Source organism: Chaetodon trifascialis, chromosome 3 (assembly GCF_039877785.1).
Source record: "Chaetodon trifascialis isolate fChaTrf1 chromosome 3, fChaTrf1.hap1, whole genome shotgun sequence".
Lineage (NCBI taxonomy): Eukaryota > Metazoa > Chordata > Actinopteri > Chaetodontiformes > Chaetodontidae > Chaetodon > Chaetodon trifascialis.
The window spans coordinates 7,904,065-7,930,153 of record NC_092058.1 but is presented as its reverse complement, the minus strand read 5'-3'; the positions used below and the strand labels follow the sequence as shown (position 1 = coordinate 7,930,153).

The window sequence follows — 26,089 nt, the reverse complement described above, 5'->3', positions numbered from 1 at the left end:
TACCACTGTGGCAGATTTACTTAATGATCCACTGCATCATCTTTCTTTTGTTTTTCTGTTTCTGTCGTCCATTTTTTTATTTGCTTCTCAGCAGATGTGCACTCGGCAGATTCTCACAGTCTTTCCTCACAGAGAGACGATCACCGCGTAAGAGTGGTGGTTTGTGTCGCAGATTTACACGTCTTCAAAGATGTAAGTATGCTGTTTGTCACGTGTCCCTCATCACCAATAAACACCATTTAAAATGGTACGAGGGTATCACCTGTTTGCTGCACGTTATGTCAACAGGAGGTTAAACAGCAGGATTTCTTCGTCGGCACTGTCCGGGTGAATGGCAGGATGGACTGGCCTATGCTGGATTCAGCTGTCAGCCAGGCCTTCAAGGTGAGACGGCTTCGTTCAAGGTGACCTGTCCGAGAACTGAATGTACATTATGCATGTTCTCATTCATGATTCAGCTGCCACATTAAATTTAGCATGTTGTTACTTCAAAGAGTTCAACCACAGCACACGGATGGAAACTGAGATGCCAACATAGCGTTTCGGGTCACAGTTAACTTCTGACTTTATTGACAAACTTAATAAAAGAGGTATGTGAATTTACCTTTGAAGACTGTCCAGGTCATGCTAGTGGGGAATTGCTGGTCTAATTCGTAGTATGTAAGTGCCCTATAAAAGCAAACCGTGCACAGATCGTGTTTACTTTCACCTTCGATATGTTTCTTCTGAAACACCACACGGGGCGCTGTCTGTCTGCAAACACTAAATCCAGATTTCCACTCAGTTTCTGCTGTTTTCATTGCAGGTGTACATAGCCAAGGTGGACCCCACTGCCAGCCTGGGCCTGTCTACAGACTCCATCTACAGTTACAGTATGGGCCACATTAAGAGGGTGCTGGGCGGAGAAGCTCCAGAGACGCAGCCCTCCCGCTGCATGTCCAGAGGCCCCAGCAGCATCACGGTGGCTCTGAAAGGTCCGCGGAGACATGCTGTTACGTACATGTGACATTTAGATGACATGGATGATTTGATTAAAGTGGCTTTTTAGGTTGAATTCAGGATTGTCATACTCGACTGCAGACTACAGTCCAGGCTCAAAGGCATTATTCTGTAAAATCTAAACAGAGCAACAGATGCCTTTTTACCTCCTGACAATCAGAATTTGAGCTAATGAGATAAACTTCCTAATGCAAGTACTCAGAGTCTGATCCCTTTTGAGTCCGTCCAGCTTAAATTTTCAATGTCTTCTGCCGGGAAACCACAAATCTTTTGATTGAAAGCTGCGTCCACACACACATGGATCAAATGTCAATCAGATCTTTTGCATTAGCTGCGTAGTGTTTATCTGAGAAGTTTAATAGCCTGATCCAAGTCTGACTGAGTGCAAATCCTTGTGTCTGCCTGCTTGTCAGAGCGACACATTTGGGCCCGTCAGTCTTTATAACTGTTTTATCCAGTCTTGCTTTGTTTTGCTTAGCAGCTCTTCTTTATGTCCAGCATGCAGACACACTGAGCTGTGCTCAGTGTTAACTCAAGTGACCCTGTGTCAGCTGACGAACTCATCGGTTCAACAGCATCATATTTTGGCACAGTTTTAAATTTAATTGGTCAAATTATACGTAGGAACTTTACTAGTACTGATTTATATGGCTTGCATATGTCAAATTTCTGTAACAGCAGTGTTTTGGCTTGTGAGTAGCACATATGTGGAGCCCATCAGTGATTCAAAACCAGAGCTGTGACCAGCGAGGACAGGCGAGGTCCTGGTCTGGCAGTCGACCCCTCTGCACCTTTGCATGCAGGAATGTTGGGACTGAAGTGCTAGGAGAGCTGGGAAAGCAGCGGCAGTCCAGACAGGGCTCTGAGTAACCTGATCCCAGTGCAGCCAGGTCCAGCTGGTCAATCAGCCTCGGACACATGGGCCCCTTGGAGGTGAAGGAGGAACATTAGACTCCTGCAGGCCGGTGGGGGCCGCCCAGACCCCCTACACTTGATGCAAAGTTATTTTAAGAGCAAAATGCTTGAACTGCATGTTGCTTATGAAGGACATTTGAGGTGATATAAATCTGTTTTCACAGCATCTTCTTACTCAGGCTCTTCCTGTTTGTAATGTGTTTTCATTTTGGGATAGATATTAACAGAATTCTTAACAAGCACTTGAATGTCAAGTATCACAGTTCATCACCAATTCTATTTTGTGCTCTGCAATTAGCAGATAGTCATCAGCTTCTTTGTTTATTACATCACAGTCCATTCTCACTTATCCTCGCTATGTTCAGGTTTGAAGGAGAAGTGTGTGGACAGCCTGGTATTTGAAACCCTCATTCCCAAACCCATGATGCAACACTACATCAGTCTGCTACTCAAACACCGCCGTCTCATCCTGTCCGGGCCGAGCGGGACGGGCAAGAGCTACCTGGCTTCCCGGCTGGCGGAGTACCTGGTGGACCGCAGCGCCCGCGAAGTCACCAACGGCATCGTCGTCACTTTCAACATGCACCGCCAGTCATGCAAGGTGACACAAACGGACGTCCTGAATGACAGCAGAGTATTTGCTGTGTTGTGTTGTCAGCCTCCTTTACTCACCTTCTGTCCCTCTTTCTCTCTCTCCTCAGGATCTGCAGCTTTACCTTTCCAACCTGGCCAATCAAATCGATCGGGAAACCAGCATGTCAGAAGTGCCGCTGGTAGTTATTCTGGATGATATTCATGACCCTGCTTCCATCAGCGAGCTTGTCAATGGCGCCCTCACCTGCAAATATCACAAATGGTGAGCTCCACACACGCAGACTGAAAGTAGCTGCAGAAGTATTTGTGCGATGGTTCAGTGTAAACTGACCTCTAACACCGTTCCTGCCCGCAGTCCTTACATTGTTGGAACAAGCAATCAGCCGGTGAAGATGATAGCGAACCACGGCCTCCATCTCAGCTTCAGGTTGGTTAAAAGAGCGGCTCTGGGAGCATTTTCCTCTCCTGCAGTATCGTCTCATGTGTCATGGCTGAGTTTGTCCAGATTGAACTGAAGTTAGATTTGAAGCTCGCTATGCAGTAAACAAGTCAATACAATAAAACGTCTTAAAGCAGATCAATAGTAAACTGTGAGTTCATGTGTAATCTGATTCAGTTTGATCTCACTCAGTGCCATGAATAGCAATAATAGCTTTATAAAAGTTGATCCTCTGACTATGATTCAAACAGGCATAACTTACTTTTACCTGCACTTGCAATTATTCAAACCAATACTCTATTCCATCCAATCAAACTCAGAAATCCACCACACAAGGGTCATGGCAAAGGCGAATTTGACTGTCAAACTGTCAAAGTAACAATATTTTGTTAAATCAAAGAATTTGAAGTCAAGGATCTAATGTGGATAAGAGGGTTAATGGCACAGCTAATCCCATATTTGGCTAACAAACTAGTCAAGTATTCATCTGTATTTTACTGTGAATATTTCTGCCTGCTTTCGTCATCTTAGGATGGTGACCTTCTCCAACAACGTGGAGCCAGCCAACGGCTTCCTGGTGCGCTACCTGCACAGGAAGCTGATGGAGTCTGAGGATGAGAGAAGCGTGACCAATGAGGACCTGATGAGGGTGTTGGACTGGGTACCCAAACTGTGGTATCATCTGCACGCCTTCCTGGAGAAGCACAGCACGTCGGACTTCCTCATTGGTATGAAGCTCGTCTGTGGACAGGGCTTTACTTGAGAGCTGAAGAAAGATGAGTTTGTATTTTGTATATTGGAATATGGAGACCTTTATTTGTCTTTGTAATGTTCTCCTCTCCTGTCTCCTCAGGCCCCTGCTTCTTCCTGTCCTGTCCAGTCACGGTGGATGAGTTTCGATCGTGGTTCATTGACCTTTGGAACCACTCTATTATTCCTTACCTGCAAGAGGGGGCCAAGGACGGCATCAAGGTGAGAAACGCATCCAGAAAACGGCCCCCAGCTCGCATCAGGCTCTTCTTCATGCAGTGCTGGAGGCTTCCTGTTCACAGGAAATGCGACACTCTAATTTTGCTGTTGCTGATATGTTGTGACGCTTCAGGTCCACGGCCAGAAGGCGGTATGGGAGGACCCAGTGGAGTGGGTGAGGGGCACCCTGCCTTGGCCGTCTGCCCAGCAGGACCAGGCAAAGCTGTTCCACCTGCCCCCGCCCAGCATTGGCTCCAGCAGCCCCGGTCAGCCCCTCGAGGAGAGGCCTCACAAAGAGACTCCACCCAGCTCCATGGAGTCCGATCCACTGGTAAGAACGAGCACTTCCTGCTCTTTCCATGTGTTTTTTGCTTCAATACTTCAAACTTCAGGATTGCTGATTTCTCATCTGTCTCTTCTTTGTTTTAGATGGCAATGCTCTTGAAACTTCAGGAGGCGGCCAATTACATTGAATCCCCTGACAAAGAAGACCCTAGCCTGCCTAAACTTTGAACACTTAGCACTTCAAGTTTGATTTTTCTTTTGTCGGCTGTAATGACGCAGTGCACATTCAGGAACAAAGGAACCCTCCGAAATGGTTGTAGGGTGATTTAAGCTGTCATTCCCCCAGTAGGTTAAAAGTATAACTGGGTAACTACAAATCTTAATAGATACAGTATTTTCAAAGGACTGTTAACTCGTATTGAATGAAAAGCTACGTTCTGTTACTTTCCTACATGTTTGACTGGAAGACATTCACTTCAGTTCACATCCCTTTACCACCATGTTAGCCCTCAGTACTCTTAGATCGGTGCTAATAGATCATTATGAAACCCATAGTGTCCGCACTTAGACTTCAGGTGATTTCTGCAGCAGCACACGCAGTCTGTCCTGCTCCAGTGCATCATGGGATACGGGGTGCTTGTCAACAGGAGCTATTCTCAATTATGGTGACTCATTTCTGGAAAAGAGTATGACAGCATGACAGACGCTACTGTTTATTGCAAAGTTCTTTGGTACATATCGACTGTATAAGTCTTTGTAGGCCAAATCTTATACATATGCAATCCTGAACTTTACAGCCCGAGCAGGTGATACAAATAAAATGCCTTAAGAACAAAGACGTCAGCGTCACCTCAACTTCAGCAGAGTATACAGGTGCTTTCATCGATATCATCCCAGCCAACAAATCAGTTATTTCTTTTCCTTTTTAACAGTATGAAATAATAAATTATTACAGGATAAACTATCAGTATACTTTTCCACATATTTTTCCACCTTCTTTATCATTTTTTATGGCTTATAAGTTGAAAACTTGCTGTCATACTCTTTTACATAAAACCAAACATATTTATCAGTGATGTGAGTTTGTCACTTTTTCCACTGCAGAGAAACATATTTTCCAAGCACTTAATTTAGTTTTACGAACTGCTTTACGTGAAACAAGCAGCGTCACCAATCTTGCCATATACAGTATATCAGGTATTAGATACACAGGGATAATATAACATAACAAACACCCTCTGATTAAACAGATCAAGAAAACTCTATTGAATCCAATTCAGATTTTTTTTAATGACATATATCTAGGAAAGACTCATTTGTTTCAGATCTTTCCCCCCATATTCAGAGTAGTTATTGTATATATTATGTACATACATCAGGTTACATCGCAGTTATTTTATCTATATTAGTTGGTGCAAATATCTAATATACTGAACCAAATACTGTACTTCAATCATGCATATTGACTGTCAAGTTAGGGGTTTAAGTTCAACTATGAATGTATAGAAAACACTTAAAAATCAACCATGTAACAGTATGAATCATCTCGTAGGTGCTTTTAAAAGAAGCCTTATCACAAAGCTCCACTGCAAAACACTTTTAACAATGGCTGAGTAGAGTGACTTTAAAGCAACCTATGCCCATTTCATTTGCGACAGCTCATGCGCAGAACTAAAAATCTCCTCCTTAATGTCACTCATGCTTATTATCATCATTTAGGTGTGTATGGTGCTCTTTAACAATGTCCCGAACTGTCTTGGTGTTGAATACAGATCATGTAGACTTTCAGGGTAGGTTAGCAAAGAGTTTTGTGCTGTCAGACGCTAAAGAGATGTGAAATATAGATCTGGGAGATGATTTCAGATATTTTTAGGACGTTACACATTACGTGGAGACCGTGAAGTCATGTGAGACATTGTATGGTGTGCGCCCATGTTGATGTCGTACAGTGTTCATATTTGACAACATTCTGGGCACACTGATGAACTGATTGTGGTAGATTAAGTGAAAAGTAAAAAGCTAAAGATTTAAATACCTTTTTTTCTGTACTTTGTGTAGGTTTTTGTAAAGAAACCCTAATGGATCAACAAAGCACATGGTTGTGCAAGTGGTGTGGAAATAACTCACCTGTTCGTCCCAAACTGTCATTGTTCAGGTGCTCAGACTAAACTTCACATGTACATAAATCCTGTAAATGAATGTCAGACCACTTTTATGACAGCTGGATGAGAAAGTTTAGCATTTTAGGCAGTGTCTGAAGTGTTGTTGCTTTGATTGCTTAAAGCTGAAAAGAGAACTAATGCGCAGCTCTGATTGGTCACCTGTGTAAAGAAAAAAAAAAGAATGAATTAAAGACAGGAAAGAGCAAAAAGATGCCAAATGGCCAGTGAGTCTCACTGGTCACATGCCGATTGAGAATAATTTTAGTTATTGTAAATATGTCAGGTATTAGACAGTATTACAACCCCACCCTGGTCTGTTTCTGCAGGTGAACAAAAGCCATCAGCTCGAGCTTCTCATCTCATTCACTGGTTGTTGTGCCTGTTGCTCTGTAGTAGCTGTGATTTGTGTTTGCTTACTATTGTATCAGGACTATGCAGCAACTTCTACTGGTGTTGGCAATCAGCAAATGTGTGAACTTCACGAGCAAACTTGGTGTGTTTTCATTGGGTCTGTCTTTGAGGTCTTAATTTGGACCAAACTGCATCCCCAGGATATAAGTGGAAGCTTGTTTTAGCAGGTGAGCCTTAAAGAGAGGAGGATTTGTGTGGGGCTGCGTTGAGAACAGGGTTCATAGATGTAGCTAAAGAAATGAAGATGTTTTGTGTGTTTTGTCCTTATGAATGGCGCCTAAAGTGTCATAACTGGACTTGTAAATGGTCAAATGACGTTAAACAAACCGAGAAAAAGATTGAAAATCGAATTATGGGCCTCAAACGGTTGTTAAGAATCAGCACTTGACTGCGTATTTTACGTAGAATTAAACCGGATAAAGAGATGAATCTGATATCTTAGCCCAATACAGGTTGCTGAATAGTCATATTTTTGCAAAGCTTGTTGTGGACTAAACTAAGACTTAAAAAAAAAATGTTATGCGGTATCTAATGTCACTGATGTGCAAATGTTAAGGCTTGTGTTGTAAATGCATGTAAACTTGCTGTGTGGCGAGAAAAACGTTAACATTAATGTATTGTTTAGGAAAATCATTCTAGATGATGTTTTCCTTTTTAATACTCAGATATTTGATATTTCTTTTTTTTTTTTTTCTAAAGAATCCTTTGTAAAACTTAATTTCTCTATTTTGTACAGGACATCATTGTAAAGATTGTAAATAGGTCAGCATTCTGGATGCGGCAACAATCACTGAGGAGGGGTGGGGGGGGGGATCATCCTTGAGAGAAAGGTACATTTCTTCAGAGTTGGGTCCAATCCATGGACGAGGCATGTTTGTGAAGGCTTTCATCCACCTATCACTGGTTGTTGGAATCAATAAAATACATGTTATATTTATTCTGTTGCTTCTCCTGTGTCAATCTGACCTGATTATAAGTGTATTAAATAATAACGTAATGCATTTGCTTTAAAGAAGATTAGAGCCATAAACCGTGCTTGTATTTTGTATTTTTCCATATTTCCATTTAATTAGGCCACAGTCTATGTAGTGGAACATTTAATGATGCTCAGTGTTGATGAGTGAGACAAACAGACATGGTGGTCTGACTCAGACACGGTGGCCTGTATCCATTACATGTATTTCATTTGGGGGCGGTGCCTGAACCTGCAGAGCCCTATATAAGCCTGCCACCCCCACAGGAATAACGGCATTGGATCCAGTTTTTAAGGACTTAACCGAGTTGGGAATTAGCTGCAACCTCCAACATGCCGACCAAGCCTGCCCCAATCAAGAAGGCGGCTAAGAAAGAACCAGCCAAGAAGGAGGAGAAGGCTCCGGAGCCGGCTCCTGAACCCGCTCCAGAACCCGCTCCAGAGCCCGCACCGGCTGAAGCCGCCCCCGCTGAAGCCGCCCCAGCCCCGGCTGAGGGCGAAGCGGCACCTGCTGAGGCGGCCCCTGCCGAGGGAGAGGCCCCGCCAGCTGAGGAGCCCAAACCCCCCACGCCTCCACCCCCAGATGGTAATGCTCCGTGCGCAGCGGCGTGTGAGCCACGACTTACCGTCCATTACACAGTCCTCCTTCTTTTTATTTCTCAGTGGATGAGCCTTGGATTAGTTGTTTGCCTTTTAATTAAAGGCAAAGTAGTCGGTTCCTCTCATGGTAAGCGCGCGGTAACCTTTGCGCACGTGCGCTTGTGCGCGCTCCGCGGTAAGGTCAAATGAACCGGGAACCGCATGTAACTGCATAAAGCGCCTGCCTGGTTTCCTGCAGCTGACTTCTAAGTCACTGAAAGAGGTTTTCCTTCTGCAAAACTCTGTGATGTCAGCTGATTAAGTCGATGATAGCACGCGCTTTTATACATCAGTGAATGTTTCATCTTGACGCAAAAATGAACAAACCAAAGACTGATGTATAACGCATATTAACACCTGTTTCATTTTAACCGTGCATTTACTTTTTCTAATAATTAACATCAGCTTCAGTTCGCATTGATTCAGCCATTATTCAAACATCTAATATCTCCATCAGCTGCTCTCGCTGATGAAGTTGCTCCTCCTGTTGCTGCAGATCAGCCAGCCGCTGATGGTTTGATACTCTGAGAGGAGGGTCTCATTTACCACCTAACTCACTCATTTCTGCTCATTTTAACTTCCCCCTCTTTTATTCTGATAGATTTAACCACTTTTTGAAACTATGATAGTTTCCAAATGTTGTGCATCTGCATATCTTCTAACCTCTAGTATCAGCTGCTGCTCCTTTACAGAAGGAACGCCAGCAGCTGCAGCTGAGGCCCCTGCTGATGGTAAAACAGACTGTCAGTGGATTAACAGAGCTCCTGTATGAGTATTATGAAAACCTGAAACTCATTCAGCAACTACACTGATATCTAATGCTGATATCTTCTAACTTCACATATCAGCTGCTGTGCCTGGTGCTGGAGAAACACTTGCTGCTGAGGCCTCTGCTGGTGGTAAAAAAAATAAATAAATAAAAAAAATCACATGAGGCACAAAGGATATAAAGTCTTCAACCTCCTGTAGTAAAGTTAACATCACTAACTGACTTCCTGTAAGACTTTGGACAGTCTGCAGTCTCAGCACACACAGTATCATGTGTTTGTCACATCTGCTCAGCACTCACCATTAATATCTAACATTCAATAATAGCTGCCGCCGCTCCAGCTACAGATGAGGCGGCTGCCTCTGAAGCACCTGCTGATGGTAAACCAACCTGCAGAAACAGAACATGTTCACTCCTCTCTCTTTAATATCTGTGATGATTCTGTCATGTGACACAAAATTGGATAAAGAGCTCCTCCAGCATTAGCATTGTGAATCCTTTGACCTCCCAGTGCGGGAGACAGAGAGCTGTGAGGTACATAACTGGATTTTAGTTGATGCTGCAACATCGCTCTGCTCATCACATGCTGCCAATAATAATGCAAATGCCTGTTTAACATCAGCTGAAGCTGCTGAAGCGCCTGCACCAGAGGAGCCTAAAGCACCCACGCCTCCACCACCTCCACCCAAAGGTAACCATCTACTCAGAAAGAAACCTGAGCGTGATTAGATTCTGCCTTCATCACTGCTTCTGCTTTTTATCACAGTGTTAAGATAAAGAAGAGGGTCGTCACCTCTTACGAGCCTCAACTTTGCATTGATTTGCGATTTGAATGCTTTTGTGCATTTCTGCCCCTTTGCATGTCCGTTGATTAACTTTGTGTTTTCACGGCGCCTGCAGAGCCCACAAGCGTTCCACTGGATCTGTTCATTGAGGATAAGAACGACACTTCAGTTACTATCATCTGGAGCCAGCCAGAGGTCATTGGAATATCCGGTCTGGATGGATACACCATTGAAATCTGCAAGGATGGAAGTAAGTCCTGCTCTTCCTTTGAGGAGGCGCTGTCATGTGTGTGAAAGGGGTCAGATTATTAATAAACCCTAACAAAAATGTCATCTGACCTTTTCAATCATTTTTTTTAAAACAGCTGGTTTTAGGTTATTGCAGTAGTCTGGTTATATCTCTAATATCTGTAATTATATCTATAATGTTTAAGTGCTTTTTAAATACTGTCAGGAACCTCTTAAATTGCTGTTTTAATGTGGGTCAGCCATATCGGTTGCAGCTGTCCCTGAAGTGTCACTGGCAGAGTTATATCATGAGCTACCTAACTTCTCCCTACAAGGAAAGGAGCATTGCAGGAGCTGCTGTGGTCTTGCTGGAGGTCCTGCTTTTAGACATAGACCCCTAAGCTAATATCAGCAGCAGTTCAGAGTATGCTTGATTTAGCAGACAGGGCACGCTGATTACCCATAAATTAGCAAGTTCATATCACATATAACATAATCGCTTAATTCCCATTACAAAGCTGGACAACAAGCAGCACTTATTCTAATGTATTAACTCTATGAAATGGATCGGTTCCTCTCAGTCTGCCTGCAGCTTTACAGTCTTAATCCTGTAATATCAAGATAAACAGCAGTTCTGTAAATCGTACCAGTCCATCTTCATTTTGTGTAATTTTCCCACTCAGCTGATGAATGGAAAGCAGTCAACGAGGATCTGCAGAAGTCCTGCCGCTACGTCATCAAGAACCAGACCACCGGTGACCGTCTGAAGATCCGCGTGGTGGCTGTGAATGCTGGCGGCCGCAGCCCCCCAGCCACCCTCCCCGAGCCTGTCCTGGTGAAGGAGGTTGCTGGTAAGAAGTGTTCACAAAGACCAGAGAGCGAGAAACACAAGCACAAGAAGCAAACTGTTATTTTACCATTTTATTATGAAAATCACAAAGAAAAGTCAAATAAGATGTAGTTCAAATGGAAATTAAAGCGCCACAGCAGCAAAATGAGGGACAAGACGAGATGCACGATGCAGATAACTAACCATTAAAAGAAAAAGCAGAATACTATACACAATGTGAACGTCTACTGTATGCAGGAATCTGTGGGAAACAGTGGGGAAAAAATGCAAAGAAAAAATTAGAAATGTGAGCACAAAGACAGGAACTCAGTGGCAAAAGGCCACGGTCTACTTAGTAGCCAAAAATAAAAGGTCTAGTACTGCATACCCCATACATATGTAAGTATTCAATACAAAGTGTATTGACACATAATAATCACAAATTATGCTCTATTAATTCTTTTAAATTTGCAGCACGACTTCAACTCCCAAATGACCAAAAATAAAAAAAAAATCAAATCAACAGGTGTAATTTTAATGACAAATGCTGATTAAAATTTTTAATGGGTTTATTACTGCAGGACAGTTCGTAGTGTTTGAGACATGTCTGGTCGTAACTTTATGGAGACGTTTATTATGGGAAGGGACAGTTTTAAAATGCAGGAGTCAAACAGAAACAGCTCAGCAATGTTTTCCTCTCAGCTGTCCATGTCCCGGTGGCACATACCTGCAGTGCTAACGGTATAAAACTGCAGTCTTCTCACTCGCTTCCACTTTGAGTTGAAACAGCGATCCACCCAGCCAACTGTGGTAATTACACAGCTGCTAAGTCGATGGTTTTACTGACGCCGTACACCTTACCGTGTTAATCATAGACAGTATATCTAAAGTGATTTGCAGTAAAATGATGATTGGACCCCGAGGGCTTTAAAAGGAGGGGCAGTGTTACTTTGGCTCACTCACAAATCATCGTTATGCGTAATGGAGAGCTGAACAGGAGAGGAAGGCAACTTGATCCCAGCCGGACCGGCAGTATTTCAATAGCCACCTCCGTGTTCAACGTCATGCTCGCCATACCCGGCGGTCCTCATATAGAAACGGCTTATGAATGGTTTCCGACAAAATGGCCACAAAGCTTTGGAAAAATAGCTGGCATGTCACCAATATTAACACGCATTTTTCTGTGGAGGGGTTGGCATTGCATTGTGATCCCTGCCAAGGGAATGTCAGGCTTCTTTCCTGCAAGATCGATGGTGACAAGTGATCTGACTGCAAGCAAGCAGGTGGGGTCTGTGGGGGAGGAGAGGGGTGGATGGTAAATTCCAGCGTGTCCCATCTCTGCCTGCAGAGGGGCTGGTGGGTGGGGGTGGTGGTGGATTTGGATCTAACCTCTCAGGTGACATCCAAATCTCATGACACTTCCAGAGATTCAGTGTTTGTTTAGAAACATGCCTCGGACTTTACAGGGAGATTGTTCATTAAGACTAATCCTCTCTGTATGAGGTGATAAGACACTTAACATGTGCTGTGTTTGTACTAATATACACAGAATACTTTGGTTCATGTTTACAAAGCAGTCGCTTTCAGGAGCCGTCCGATCGTTTCTGCGTCCTGCTTAATTCATGTATAATTTGAATGCGAGTGGGGGTCGTGCGTCATGAGGGGAGGTGATATGCTACAGTATGGCGCTTTATTTAGAGTCCTGACAAATGTTGCTCTGCTGGACTCAGCAGGTGGTGCCTTCACCACATCGCCTTTACAAATGAGCCTCAGCGAGACACTCCTGAGGCTTAAGTATCATTGGAAACGTCACAACGGATAACAACCCTCATGATTTTCTTTTTATGATGATTTATGGGCTGTTTCGGCTGTTTGCGAGCTTGCTACACAGTGGAGAGAGATGGGGGCGGTTAGAGAAGAGGGACGGGGTTAAATGTGGCAGAGTGGCTTCTGAGCCGGGATCTCACAGTTACATTATTCACATATTTGTTAAATGAGCCACCAGGGCAGCTCACGCCTGCGATCTTCTCATGCTTCCCTCCATGCATATTTACGCCTCTTATCTGTCCAATTTCAAGTGTCAGTTCAATGTAATTTGTCGCAGTAACGCAATTGTGTGTGTCAGCTTGCACATAGAACAGCAAACTGCAATAAACAAGGGGGGAAAAATCACAGATAAAACACAGTTAACAGTTGAATGATGAGTTTGAGTGAATAATAGATACAAAAATCTATTTAAACAGCTTTTTTCTTATTTAAATTTTATTAATATTTGCAATATAAACAGATGCAAAAAGTCTCTAGTAGGCAGAGAAAACAAAAAACATACATACTCACATGCATATATATAAACATACACAAATATGAACTATCCTGCTTTCCATAGATTCTTGTGCATCCTCTCATTTTATTTTGCTGCATTATAACTTATACAAGGTCCTACTTGTCCCATGTTGCCCAGCTGTGGCTTTTATACATCATGCCATTAAGAAACATTCAAATGAGCCACCGAGTAGACAGATACATCTCAAAAGGGATGAAGGACTTGGAAGACAGTTGGGACAACCCGTTAAAGCAAAAACGCCCTGAAAATACCCGTGAAAATTCCCCGGCTGAAATGGGCTTAAATCAACTCAGCAGCTTTATCGATTTCCTCAAGATTTAATGGTCACAAAAGAAAATTAAATCTTCTTGTGTCCCTCCAGGAATCTCCTAACAGATCCTGACAATCCCTTTCAGGCCCTTCACTGATCCCCGGTGGAGCCGGCAGATAAAAGAGCTTCAAAGAGGCTCTCATTGTAAAAAGATATATAAGTGCAACTTACCATAATGATCGTTGGTTGTTTCATTCATTGTTTTGCTCTCTAGATCGTCCCAAGGTCCGCTTGCCTCGTTTCCTGAGGCAGAGGTATGTTGCTAATGTTGGAGATAAGATCAACCTCACCATCCCCTTCACGGTAAGATGAAGACGGCTGTATCTTTCTGAAAAACTCCCGATAAAATAAAACTACACAACTCCTCAAACTTCCTGATATCATTGTTTTACTCAGGGTAAACCCAAGCCTGTGGTCACCTGGACGAAGACTGGTCAGCCCCTGGACACAAAGAGGGTGAACATCCGCAGCACCGAAAGAGACAGCATCCTGTTCATCCGTGCAGCCGAGAGGGAAGACTCCGGAGTGTACGAGATGTGTGTGAAGGTGGATGACTTCGAGGACAAGGCTCCACTCACCCTTCAAATTGTTGGTGAGCAAAATGTTGAGATTGTGCCCAAAAGAGGACATATGTCCGTCCAAGAGACAGTGAAGAAGAGTGTTTTTGAAGATGATATTAGTGAGATTTTGAACAGTTGAAGTAATCAGCGCCCGGTTGTTCACAGAGCTGCCGGGGCCTCCTGCCAGCGTAAAGATCGTGGATACCTGGGGCTTCAATGTTGCTCTGGAGTGGACTGCACCCAAAGACAACGGAAACACAGACATCACAGGTTACACAATCCAGAAGGCTGACAAAAAGACTGGAGTAAGTTTTCACTATCAAACAGCGTCTGCCTGCATGGTCACAGTAAAGCTTCCCCCGTTGATTCATCCTTTCCTCACTGTGTGCGTCTGCAGGACTGGTTCACTGTGTTGGAGCATTACCATAGACTGAATGCCACCATCTCCGACCTCATCATGGGCAACACCTACAAGTTCAAAGTGTTTGCTGAAAACAAGTGTGGAATCAGCGAGGACGCTACTATTGCAAAGGAGGAGGCCAAGATCCTGAAGACAGGTACAGCTGACCTTTAGACTGACTGGGGAAATGAACAAAAAAGAAATTATATTCTAAAAACTGCTCACAAAAATAGAATTTAACCAAACTAATGGGCCCCCAGAAAGCTGATATGCACACATAGTGGAAGCTTCACGGTGACGCCTGTTTCTCTTCCACTCTGCAGGTATTGACTACAAGCCTCCTGAGTACAAGGAACACGACTTCAGCGAGCCGCCCAAGTTCACCACCTCTCTGACTGACAGAGCCACCACCGTCGGCTACAGCACCAAGCTTCTGTGCTCCGTCAGGGGAACCCCAAAAGTACAGTAACACGTCTTCCTGTGCTCCACCAGCCGCATGGCCCTAAACTGACAGCTTCAGCAAAACGTTAGCACCACTATAGCAGCAGAAGCTTTATTCTTTAAACAACACTTGCACATAGTTTGTCTTCCAAGTTCAATTTCCTGACAATGTAGCTCAAAAATTCAGCAAATAAATCTCACATTTCGAGCGTGTCCTTGAATACATCACCAGGGCTTTTGAAACAAACCTGCTCACTGCTGACACAACATTAGATTAGTTTTTATTGTCCCCCATAGGAGACGGTTTGTCTTGAGCATTTGTGAGACACAGTCGACGTAGCAGCACACGTGTACAGTCAAAGTGCAGGTAACGTGCAGTGTCGCAGCCTGATTTTTACTTAACCTCTTACTGTTCAGCAGTTCAGTTGAAGGTGGAAGGATGTGGTTTCGGTCACAGGTGATTTTAAGGCCCTGCTTCCTCTCTGTCTCCTCACACATCGCCTGGAGAGAAGATGGGGGCAGTGCGCCAATTATTTAGCATAATAATAGAATCAGTTTGGCATATCTAAATACATTAGACTAATGCCTGATGTGATAATTGGTCTCAAACACGTCGCTACCAGTTGATTTTCGTACGTTTTGTGAAATTCATGGAAACAAATGGAAGGCAGGGACGCAGTCTGAAAACTTAATGGTATGTTCTGGATAATGGTTTGCAGTTATGTAATGACTGAAACCTACAATACCGCTGATACAGTCCCGACCTTTGGCATGTTGAAATGCAGACGTTTACCAAGCTGTTATTTCTAAATGATGAACGAGCACGCATTCGTGTTTGCTAGATGATTAATAGAACAACCGTGGTGCCCCTGCTCAAGCACCATGTCAGCACCTTCGCTCTGACCTTGTTAGCCTGATGGTCTGAGCCTCTCACCTCCTGTTTGGGCTCCTAATCCCAAAGGATCGCCCACAGGGGCATTAGCGTAGATGGTCTTGATGAGGAGGCTAGAATTGGTATTCTTTGCATCTGAAGCAGGAGAGGAGGAGGCCTTAAGGCGGACAGGTCAGCAGGGAAGTGGAGTCACGTGTAACATTCCTCCATGGGCCCCCAGGAGGTCCTCACCTTGTCGGTGCCATTAAAACTCCCAAGCTGGCTGTGTGCTGTTTGTCCACTTCAATCAAAAGGGTTTTTGTCTTGCCAAGTAGCACAAACATAAATAGAAACACCGCTGTTGCTTGTTTGTTTGTGAGTAGATGGCTGTGAGGGGATGAGATGCTTAATATACTTACCATACTCCTGCAGCAAAACATGCAAACGACGCATCTGTAATCTAAACCTGTTGTTTTTCTACAGCCCAAGGTTCAGTGGATGAAGAACCAGATGATTATTGGAGACGACCCCAAGTTCAGGCAGATCTGCGTTCAGGGTATCTGCTCCCTGGAGATCCGTAAGCCTGGTAACTTTGACGGAGGTGTGTACTCCTGCAAAGCCATGAACGATCACGGAGAAGCAACTGTCAGCTGCAAGCTGGAGGTCAAACGTAAGTTTTTTTCTAAAGAACCTCTTTCTAATCTATTTAAGTGTATGCAAACTGTATTTAAGTTGCAGCATTTGCTTTTTGAGTTTTAACCTTTTGAAAGCTAATAACTTGTCTTTCTGTCAAACAGAGCCGCAGGTTGCAGATGCAGACAAGAAATAGGTCAACATTCACATTCTCACAGGTCAGAAATGATCAGGAGCTTATTTGAATATTCTTCTTATTGCTGTGTTTGCTAAATTAAGTCAAAAACAAATTAAAAATCAAAGTGCCTAATCCACTTTATAAAATAAATATAGTTTAATTGGATTATCTTTGGATGAAGTTGTTCCTTGTCGTCCAGTTGTGCATACATGGATATTTGTGAAATGAATGCAATGAAAGCTTAATTAAACTGGATGCATTAGATAGGTTGATCTTTTTGAGTCCTGAGGTGACACCTGCCACCTCCGTGACTTACTTTCCATACATGGAGGGCACTAAACTTGGAAAAGGTGGCCTCTGCCACTGAAAGAGTCCAAGAGGTAGCGCCCATAAATTAAAACTGTGATGGTTCCTCGTGTACTCGGTTGGGAGACTTAATCACATTTCCTTGACTCAGCAGCAGCAGCAGCAGCCTCCTTTAGGAAACTGAGATACAGCATTTTATCAGCAGGTTACTCTCTCAATATTAACTCAGGATGAACATTTCGGAGCTTTAATCTGAGAATATACAATCCTCAATTGCTAGATGATTTTTTTTTTTTAATTCATTCACATAATTTTTTAAATTACTTTGAATTTAAAAAAATACGTCTGCGTTATTTTCTTTGATTCTCTTATGTAATTCTGAATGGCTACCGTCTCTACAACTGCAGTTCTGACTCCTCTTTAACACCTGTTGTTGTTATCTGTTCATCTGTTGCAATCCCAAATTAGGAGCAGATGGAATGAGACCTTTGCAGCATAAGGTGCGTGACACTTTTAGCGCTTCTAAAACTGTCGTCCACAGCGATGAAAGAGGATTTTAAGTTTAGAGTTATTTCTTTGTCTCCGCAGGAAGGTGCTGGATTCCTGAAAGAACATGTATATATGCCTGGTGACCACACTGCTGAAGGGTTGCTGCCTGTGGCCTCTTGCCGAGTGTTACCCTGTTTTATGATGAACAATTGTTGTCACGTTATACCTTCATCATTCAAGTCCGCATCCGTGTCCACAATCAGCTTTTTCCCCAACGATACTGTCTATGGTAACTTAATTATCACATTTCAAACACTGTTCCTTCCTGGTTTTATCATCTTGTCCAGTGCAACAAGGTGTACACCAAGACTTTCACAGCATGAGCTCACTGTTCCTCATAGGAGCACGTGTTTATATCAATAAATAATTTGATTTCTGGTTTTGTTTTTTCAATACAGTGTGTTCTTCAAATCAAACTCTCCAGCAGAAGTAGTGTAAAGGTTCCCATTGTGTAGAAAAGGTGAACAAGACAACCTCATATCGTGCTTAACACATGATCAAGTATTCCAAGTCTGTGCACAGTTTTAATGAGATTTTCATAAAATACACTAAAGCAGGGACACTTTACAATGTAAAACACTTAATGCAATGCATATATTGCATTTTTTGTACTTTCAGCTTCTTTAAATGAGCCACCAAGCAGCTGAAAATTTTCTGACGTGGGTTTCCTGTAAGGAACTATGTTAATTTGGTCCTACTTTTAAGAAAAAATTAAATCAATACACATTCAATTAATTAATTCCCGTTAATTGTAAGTGTCAACAGACATGCACAAAATACAGATGAATGAATAAAGCTTCCAGTAAAAGAGAAATTAATATTTAGTAATGTTTACATTAAATCTTGATTTAATTGTCCTTATAATTGCTATACATTTTCAAAGATAATTTCATAATAAAAGGTTACAGAGAATTTAATATAAAAGCATGAAACACTGTTTCAGAAACTTGGTTTTCTGACAGGACCAACAGGCGACGCTAATGCAGAAAACTACTGAGTCTTCAAATTGATTTAATTACTTTCCACCACAGTTTCCCTCAGCTGCTAAATGTATGAAGGCCTGTTGGCAGCAGACCAGTGAGAATCTGGGGACAGCAGTACTATTCATTTGGCTCATACAGCCCCAAGAGTGCATCGGAGTATGCCAGGACTTCCATAATAGTAATACCAGTCTATAATACTGGTCTTGTAACTATTTGGATTTTGAGTTACTGGCATAGTGATACAGGGCAGGATGCCAGAGATATCCAGGTTACACAGACACATGGGTTCACACCGGGGCTGACAAAATTAGCCTCCGTGCTCCATCTCGCTCAGGTTATTTTGGGAGGCTCGACTGGAGAAACATGCTTTTCTGTTTCCTCAGAAAACTGAAAGAGAGAAATGGAAAAGAAAGCAAATAGAAAGAGAGGAATGTCTTCATTACCTGCCTTTAAAAGGATGAAAAACACCACGGTTTCCCTCCCTCACATGCCTATTTTCAGACTGTGTTAATTTTGGTGGCAGATTTTGGACAAGGATCATGTTTCCCAGCACATACCCTTTGCATCGCTGTGGAGAGGACGCGATGAAGTGCGTTAAAAGTGTGCTGCAGAATGAGTGACCCAGCTCTCTGGTTAGAGTAGAAAGAAAAACAGAATCTGACTGTGAGTGTGGCGCCCTCTAGTGTTACAACCGTGCAACAACCTCTGCAGGCCTGAAAAAGGAGGATTGACAAAACCATTTAACAGAAGTTGCTGCCGCCACATCTTAAAAATGAAAAGGCAGAATTTAGTGATCAAGTGAGATCAACGCAGTGACCTGCCCATGTGATTTACAATCCTGTGAATAGATATGTCTGCTATTTCGAGATGCCTGCTTGCACATTTTGTGTCGTGCAGCTTTAACCTGTGGGCTGGGAGCCATAATGGGTCTCAGGCCTACTTCTGGCGGGTCCCTGGATGCTGACATGCCGCAATAGGGTCATGGAGCGAGAGACTTCCTGCCTAATTTAGGTCCTGCACCGACAAAGTTTCAAACCTCCAATGAAAACCATTATTAAATCACTGATGTATAATATACATGAGGGCATATTTTAATATATCTAATTAATATACCTCATATGTATGAATCCTATGATTACATTCAGTGTCTTAAATGACGGTGCTAAACTGTACACTCTAAACTCATGTTTACCAATCATTAAGCTAAGTGAAAGACACATAGGTGAGAGTTTGTGTTTCTACTGTCTTACTATATCTTTTAATCAATGAATTTTTCTGTGTAGTTTCATACAGGCAAAAATGTCAAATCTGCAAAATCTCATTTAAGGAAAACTGGCCTTTTATCCTCCTCAAGCAGTTTTTCTCTCAGCCTCAACTGTTTCGGTTTAGTGCTAATTAGCAACTGTTAGCATGTCAACACACAACTAAGATGGTGAACGTGATATAAACATCATACCTGGCCAACATCAGCATGTTAGCATTGCCAATGTGAGCATTTTGCAGCAGCTAGCTCTACTCTTGTAGTTAATCTTGCTTTACGATTTCATTTTCATTTTATGTTTGAGGCTCATTAGACTCCACTGTTCACCTTTATGAGACCAGAGCTACGCCGCCGCTTCAGGCAAATATTCCCCCTCTAATGTCTATGCTGAATTATGTCCGTGTCTCTGTTTCATCTCTTATGATTTACTGCCATGAAGTCCGGCATGAAGCAATCACAAACTACCCTGCAGCTGAATAATTGGATCCCATCAAAAAACTTTTCCATCTATCACGCCCCCCTTGAGGAGTCTGGCAGCAAATAAGCACGACAAGATGCAAAGTTCAGAAAAAGGCAGGGTGCTTTAGCAGTGCAACATCTCTGACTCATCTGGTGGTGTTGCTCTAATCGCTGGTAATGCACTGAGCACTGCCTAGTTGCTGCTATGTCAAGGGTAATGCCAAAGGCAATGAAATGGTCTGCCCTCCTTGAAGGGAGCTTGGCTGCTATTTGCTGCAGAGGTTTTGGCAACATTCCCAGAAGGTTTAATAAGTGTAATGGTGAAACTGGCACTCACACCACTGGTCTGTCGTTGCTTTTCATTAACAAATGTTACGCTGCTAAATCTGCTGGATGGACTGTCTGAGGACAGGGCTGTGGTGGTATGAGGAGGTGATGCTGTTATGTACAGTATACGGCATTCTTCCTCATGTTTAAAGACTGTTTCGGCCGAATATTGTGAGATCTCTTGTCTTCACAGAGATGATATGTGAAATAGTTTGAAATGATCAGATTTCAGTAAACAGTGAGTCTCTCAAACCAGCCACGCAGCTGAATGGATTTCCCTGGAGAAACCTGCAGTGACACTGTGATGCAGCTCTCCCCAGCTGTCCAGCGCAGACAGTCAGGTATTCTATTGATTTCAGATGGCCGAATGAGACTTCATTAAGTCAGTTTAATTAAATTTGACGCTCTGATTTGTTGAGCGGGAGGGAAGTTGAAAAATCCCAGAAACAGCTTCTGCTTCTTGGTTTTCTCCTATATATTATTGGACGTAACCAATCCTAACAGAAATGCTCCTAAATCATGCCAAATGTTGCGTTGCTGAGCTGAATGTTTTGTCTGCACTGCAGGAAACATCATGCTAGATTTAACACTCTTCTACAATATACAGTTTGACTCCTTTGACTTTTACATTTTTTGTTTAATTAGATGACTCTATAATCTCTGCCTCCTTAATGAGGCAGCAGCAGTCATCTGTGTCACTCCTGCAGCTCATCCCACCTTCTGCTCTTTTAAATTATTCACGAGTTACATGTCCGATGCCTGTAAACAAGGAAGGGAGGAACTAGTTGCCTTTTTATGTTGCTGCTGCTGAGTCTGCTGGAGCTTCACATCAACTGCTGCCAGAAACATTAAAAAAAAGAAAAACAGCAACTTCCCATCTGTGTTCTGCCTGCCTCTATACTGCAGCAAAACCAGCCCGAGCAAACCGGTAACACCCCCTCACCCAGCCTCCCCCCCTTCTATCCTCTCTGGTCCTCACACCTCACTGCACTCAGGTTCCTGCAGAGTTCCTGCAGCAGGGAGACACAGGACCTAAAATCAAGCTCCGTGAGAGCTGCTGCAGACTGCCGGTTACCATCTTCACCTCTCCTTCCACCACTCATCGATTCCCCTGTTTTTGCACCCCCACCCCACCCCACCCTCCCACCCCCCGCTCTCTTCCTCTCTTTCCTCCTGCGTCTAATTCTCAAAGCTCAGCACTCCCTGTATGCCTCTAGAGTGGAAAAAAGTGATGGAGCAAGAAAGAAAAGAGGAGGAGCACGATTGTTAGTGCGCCACAGAAAATCTAACTCCCCCCCTCCCCTGGCCAATTGATGAGAGGGAGGGTTTTTATTGAGTTGCTCCTTAGCCAATGAGTGAACAGTGCCGGGAAATACAGCAGTGGAACTGCACCGGCTCTGATGCTGGTGCTGATTTCAGTGTGTTAGAACAATGTTAATCTGTGTGAGTGTTTCCTCTCCCTCTCTCTGCCTGATCTGAGTACACCTCAGCAGCACCTTGAGCCGAGGAAACTCTTATTTGAGGGTGTCTGCTTCCCAGACAGAACCCCCCCTCCCCAGGTGAAACTGGGACCTACCAGCACCGGGGTGTTTTGAGATGTCTTTTGAGAGTGGAATGAACCAAAGTACAGATTGTTAAGATTTTTTTTTTCTTCCTGCATATCTGACCCTGTTCTCTGCTTCCACTCCCTGTTGAGGAGGCAGCACATCTCTCTTCAAGGTAAGCAGCTTTTCTTTCTCTCTGTCCAAGACAGCATCATCAGTTACTGGGGCTTTGCTGCATGCCAGGTTGTCACAGAGGCACCTAGCCTCATTACACACATCCAGTCTGAGCGTGGAAAAAAAAAGCTCTGCAGAGAGAAAGAGAGAATAAATGGCTCAGGGGTAATTAGAGCAGACAGTGTTTTGCCAGTCGCCTCTCATTTTAACACAGAGAGTCTAAATCTGCCAGAGTGTAACTTTTACAGCATGCCGGTAAGTCCTCATGCCTGGTGCGTAGCATCATGTAGTGCTGCAGTATAATGTTACACATCAAAAACAAATATGTGTGTGAGAGGGTGGAAATGTATTGCACTGCAGAAAGAGCACTACAAACACTTTTCTCTGGCTGCTTATGATGTGGATGTTTACAAATTGATTAGATGTGAGAGATATTTGATTTTCTGTTCACGGGTGCAAACATTTCCCTGAACATGAAAAGAAGGAGGTGGAAAATAAGCTGTTTTAAGCTAACATGCAGCTGATTCATCTGCAGTTCTTTACTGGGGCATTTTTTACAGTGTGTCAGTCTTTAGAGGGGTGATGAGAGTCAGCTCACTGTTATACAGTAAAAGCTCTGAGGGAGTGTGTGCAAAGTCAAATCTGCTGAGCAAGCAAGAATGGAGGGCCCACGCAAGTCTGCAGAGCTGACTGTGTTTGTATGAATCTGGGTCTCACTATTTGCTGTTAAATTGATGAATTTATGCCAAGCTCATTGTAACCTTTTCTTCAAATGCATTTTAGTAGAATATTCCCCTCACAGAAGGGGTGGAAGGTGGTTGAAGATAAAGCTCTTGATAATGTGCATTAAAATTTTGCGCATTACAGCCTCTGATGGACACTGATTACACTGAAGCTTGAAATTCGTCATTTAGGGTGCACATTGGCTTATTGGGCCTCACAGACATCTCCCGTGTGGATATTCCTGTTTTTCCTCTCGATTAAGAAACGTCTTATTTTCCGCCACAGATTTGGTTGGCTGATCTTTGCTGTGGCCGTATGCTCTTGGGCTGATTATGATGCAGATCAGGCGATGCAGTGGGCTCTTCAGTCCCTGGGGGTGTTATGAGTACATGGCTGGGACACTCCTGAGTGTGTGAGCCAAATGAGGACTTCCTTTTGGCATCAGCAGAGATGTATGAAGGGGTGTGTAGCTGCAGTATCACACACACACACACACACATACTGACACAAGCAGCTTTCTTGTTCCACAATGTATGTACTTGCCTTGCTGCATTTTGTACTGCAAAAGATGTTGAACAGTTTCAGAATGACGTGTCTTTATATGGCAGAATGCACAGTGGCTCTAAAGTACATGTGTGACCTAACAATACAATGAGAGCAAGCTTATGCTCATATTTATCGATATACATTTAAATTACCTTCTATAAAATGTCAAAACAGTCATGATCGAGTTACTAATATGACTAAAGGGGTTACAAGTATTTTCTAGAAATACAGCAGTTTAATAGACAGATGAAGTATTTCTAAAGCGTCTGAAGGTATGGTGCACTATGACAAACATCCTGTCTTGAAAATATCGTTTCGCATCTAAAGTTGTTTTTTTCTTGCTGAATGTGCTGAATCCACAGAGAGGATTAATCATGCTGCACAGTTTGTGCTTGGTGTGTCGTGATGACGTCAGTGTTACATCTTTTACATGAGATTATGTGATCAGGTGTCCCTTTATAAGACTTGTATAGCGCTTAGTTTCCATTTCAAATATATGTATGCAAACGTTCTTCTTTTGTATCCATGCTAGTGGTGAGTCAGTGAGTTGGCCAACCACTTTGGTCCAAACTGAAATATCTCAACAGCTGTTGGATGGATTTCTATAAAATGCTGCACAGACTTTCCTGGTTCTGATATGATGAATCTTGCTGAGTTTGGTGATCCTCTGACTTTCACACTGAAGCTACCATGTTGTTGACGTTTGTGGTTTTTGAGTCATGTGTCCTGACAATTATCGAATGGATTACCATGAAATTTGATCATTAGGTTGACGTTTTAATTAGTCCAGTACTTTTTTATTTTTGACCATATATCCCTGCAAAATGATATCCCCATCAGCCTCAGCTCTAGTTTGTGTTTAGCTAATGTTAACATGCTAATACTCTAATTTCAGGCAGTGAACATGGTAACCATAACATCTGCTAAACATTAGCATGTTAGCATTGTCGATGTGAGCATCGTAGCATGGTAACATTAACCTTTACCTCGACATGCACGCGCTTTCTGTTGGCGTCACAGTAAGACAAGGGCAAGGTTAAATAGCACTGGGAGCGTAATGGCAAGACTAATGTCTCGTCCACACGTACACAATTTAACCCTAAACCTGAAGCTGGAAGGCTATCTGCAACCAGAGGTGTGATCCTACAATGGTGAAGGCAAAACATAGGAAATAACAGTGCACACTTTGGTTGTCAGAAGCCAAAACGTGAGACTGCACATTAACCCAGCAAACCTGAGTTTCTGAATATTTTCATCCCAGAGGGAGTTTACCAAAAGCTCCGTTTTTAGTGACCTACAACTAAGACTGCATGTGGACAAAAGCCCAAAATGTGTAGCTTAAAAAAAAAGAAACGTGTGTGTGTGTGTGTGTGTGTGTGTGTGTGTGTGTGGACTAGGCACGAGTTTGTCTTCCACTTTTCAATGAAATGGAACAAGAATTGTCGGGAGAGCGGGAGATTGGAAATGGTGAAACAAACACATAATTGTGTGATGCTTCGCTGATTGAACTGTTGAAAAAAGTTGAGGATGGCTTCACTCGGTTGGTAGGGTTTGTAGCACGTCATGCCCGCTTAGCATCAGTTTGTACATTTGTATCACTGACTTCCATTAAAAATGACTTGTAGCCTGTTTGTCACTGCTAGTCTCATCACACCATTAGTCTAGTTGTTTTATGTGTGACCAAATGCTTCCTCTTTAGTTTTCTTTTTCTCAAGCTGAAGCTACTGGGACGCTGAGCAGGCACCCTCCATGTGTATGTGACTGTATGTGACACCAATAGTGAAACTGGTTGACAGATTGATGAGTGCAAATGTGAACATCAGTAATGATTTATTCCAGGATGTACACAGTTCTCGCAGTAATCAGGAAGCCTCATTTGAGCTCCTTAAACTTTCCACATTACAGCTCCTCCTGAGGAGAAGTGATCATGTCTGGACCACTTCTGCTGCTTGACGGTTCATGAAATGGGATTCTGTGCTGATGCCCATAATCCTACTCTCACTAAACTGAAATCCTCTTTCACTGGCTGTCAGGTGCATCAATGGACATGAAGCACACTGTTCATGTTTTTCATCAGTACTCTACACGCAGTCCTCTGTGTGTACTGCGAGTACACACAGTAATGGCAGTTCACATTTGATGATGTTTTTGTGATGAGACATTCTGACATCAGTCACAGTCAGTGGTGTCGAGGGAGATGTTTCGCAGACTTTGAGAGCTTCCCTGTGAAAGTTGCTGAACTCATATCTTTGCTGGTGCTGCAGTGCGTTCTCTGTCAGCTGGGTGCCATCAGTGCAACACTTTTGTGCCCGAGGATACGGTAGAATGGATTTGTTTTAAGGTTCAACCTGCCTAGAAAATGCGATGTGTATCATCACATAGCTCAGGTATTGAACCTCCGGCCTTTTCTTACCATAACTGCAGACTATGAGCAACACAGTCAACAATTCATCACATGTTGGCCAAGACTGAGCTTTTGTAGT

The 26,089-nt window shown here is 43.1% G+C and overlaps 3 protein-coding genes across 5 annotated transcripts in view; all 3 read left to right on the top strand.

Moving 5' to 3' along the window:
* Window positions 1-7,711, top strand: part of nav1b (neuron navigator 1b) — a 51,260-nt gene extending 43,549 nt beyond the window's left edge. For both annotated transcript variants that reach the window (XM_070958457.1, XM_070958456.1), the window contains 10 exons: window positions 95-192; window positions 289-384; window positions 806-974; window positions 2,280-2,515; window positions 2,616-2,770; window positions 2,864-2,935; window positions 3,479-3,675; window positions 3,801-3,919; window positions 4,050-4,247; window positions 4,346-7,711. In XM_070958457.1, the coding sequence (XP_070814558.1) occupies window positions 95-192; window positions 289-384; window positions 806-974; window positions 2,280-2,515; window positions 2,616-2,770; window positions 2,864-2,935; window positions 3,479-3,675; window positions 3,801-3,919; window positions 4,050-4,247; window positions 4,346-4,429 (1,424 nt within the window). In that variant the 3' untranslated portion in view covers window positions 4,430-7,711. The remainder of the gene's footprint in view (window positions 1-94; window positions 193-288; window positions 385-805; window positions 975-2,279; window positions 2,516-2,615; window positions 2,771-2,863; window positions 2,936-3,478; window positions 3,676-3,800; window positions 3,920-4,049; window positions 4,248-4,345) is intronic.
* A 326-nt stretch (window positions 7,712-8,037) lies between these two features.
* Window positions 8,038-17,907, top strand: mybphb (myosin binding protein Hb). The gene is made up of 12 exons (XM_070959114.1): window positions 8,038-8,333; window positions 10,056-10,190; window positions 10,852-11,019; window positions 13,866-13,954; window positions 14,048-14,243; window positions 14,377-14,516; window positions 14,609-14,768; window positions 14,935-15,071; window positions 16,407-16,593; window positions 16,721-16,774; window positions 17,509-17,540; window positions 17,629-17,907. The coding sequence occupies exons 1-10, from the start codon at window positions 8,081-8,083 to the stop codon at window positions 16,750-16,752; spliced, it is 1,497 nt and encodes a 498-aa protein (XP_070815215.1). The 5' UTR covers window positions 8,038-8,080; the 3' UTR covers window positions 16,753-16,774; window positions 17,509-17,540; window positions 17,629-17,907.
* A 4,020-nt stretch (window positions 17,908-21,927) lies between these two features.
* The window catches only part of LOC139328665 (synaptotagmin-2), a 29,747-nt gene continuing 25,585 nt past the window's right edge, over window positions 21,928-26,089 (top strand). Inside the window, exon 1 of one of the 2 annotated variants that reach the window (XM_070958563.1) lies at window positions 21,928-22,338. The gene's annotated coding sequence lies outside the window, so the exon portion shown is untranslated. The remainder of the gene's footprint in view (window positions 22,339-26,089) is intronic. The other variant, XM_070958562.1, reaches the window with a different exon arrangement.

What these genes read in the sequence shown, in the direction of transcription:
- mybphb (XM_070959114.1), top strand. Translation starts at nt 8,081, where the DNA reads ATGCCGACCAAGCCTGCCCCAATCAAGAAGGCGGCTAAGAAAGAACCA. An exon ending in ACTCACCCTTCAAATTGTTG is followed by an intron (nt 14,244 to 14,376) that starts GTGAGCAAAATG and finishes GGTTGTTCACAG; the next exon opens with AGCTGCCGGGGCCTCCTGCC. An exon ending in CTGCAAGCTGGAGGTCAAAC is followed by an intron (nt 16,594 to 16,720) that starts GTAAGTTTTTTT and finishes TCTGTCAAACAG; the next exon opens with AGCCGCAGGTTGCAGATGCA.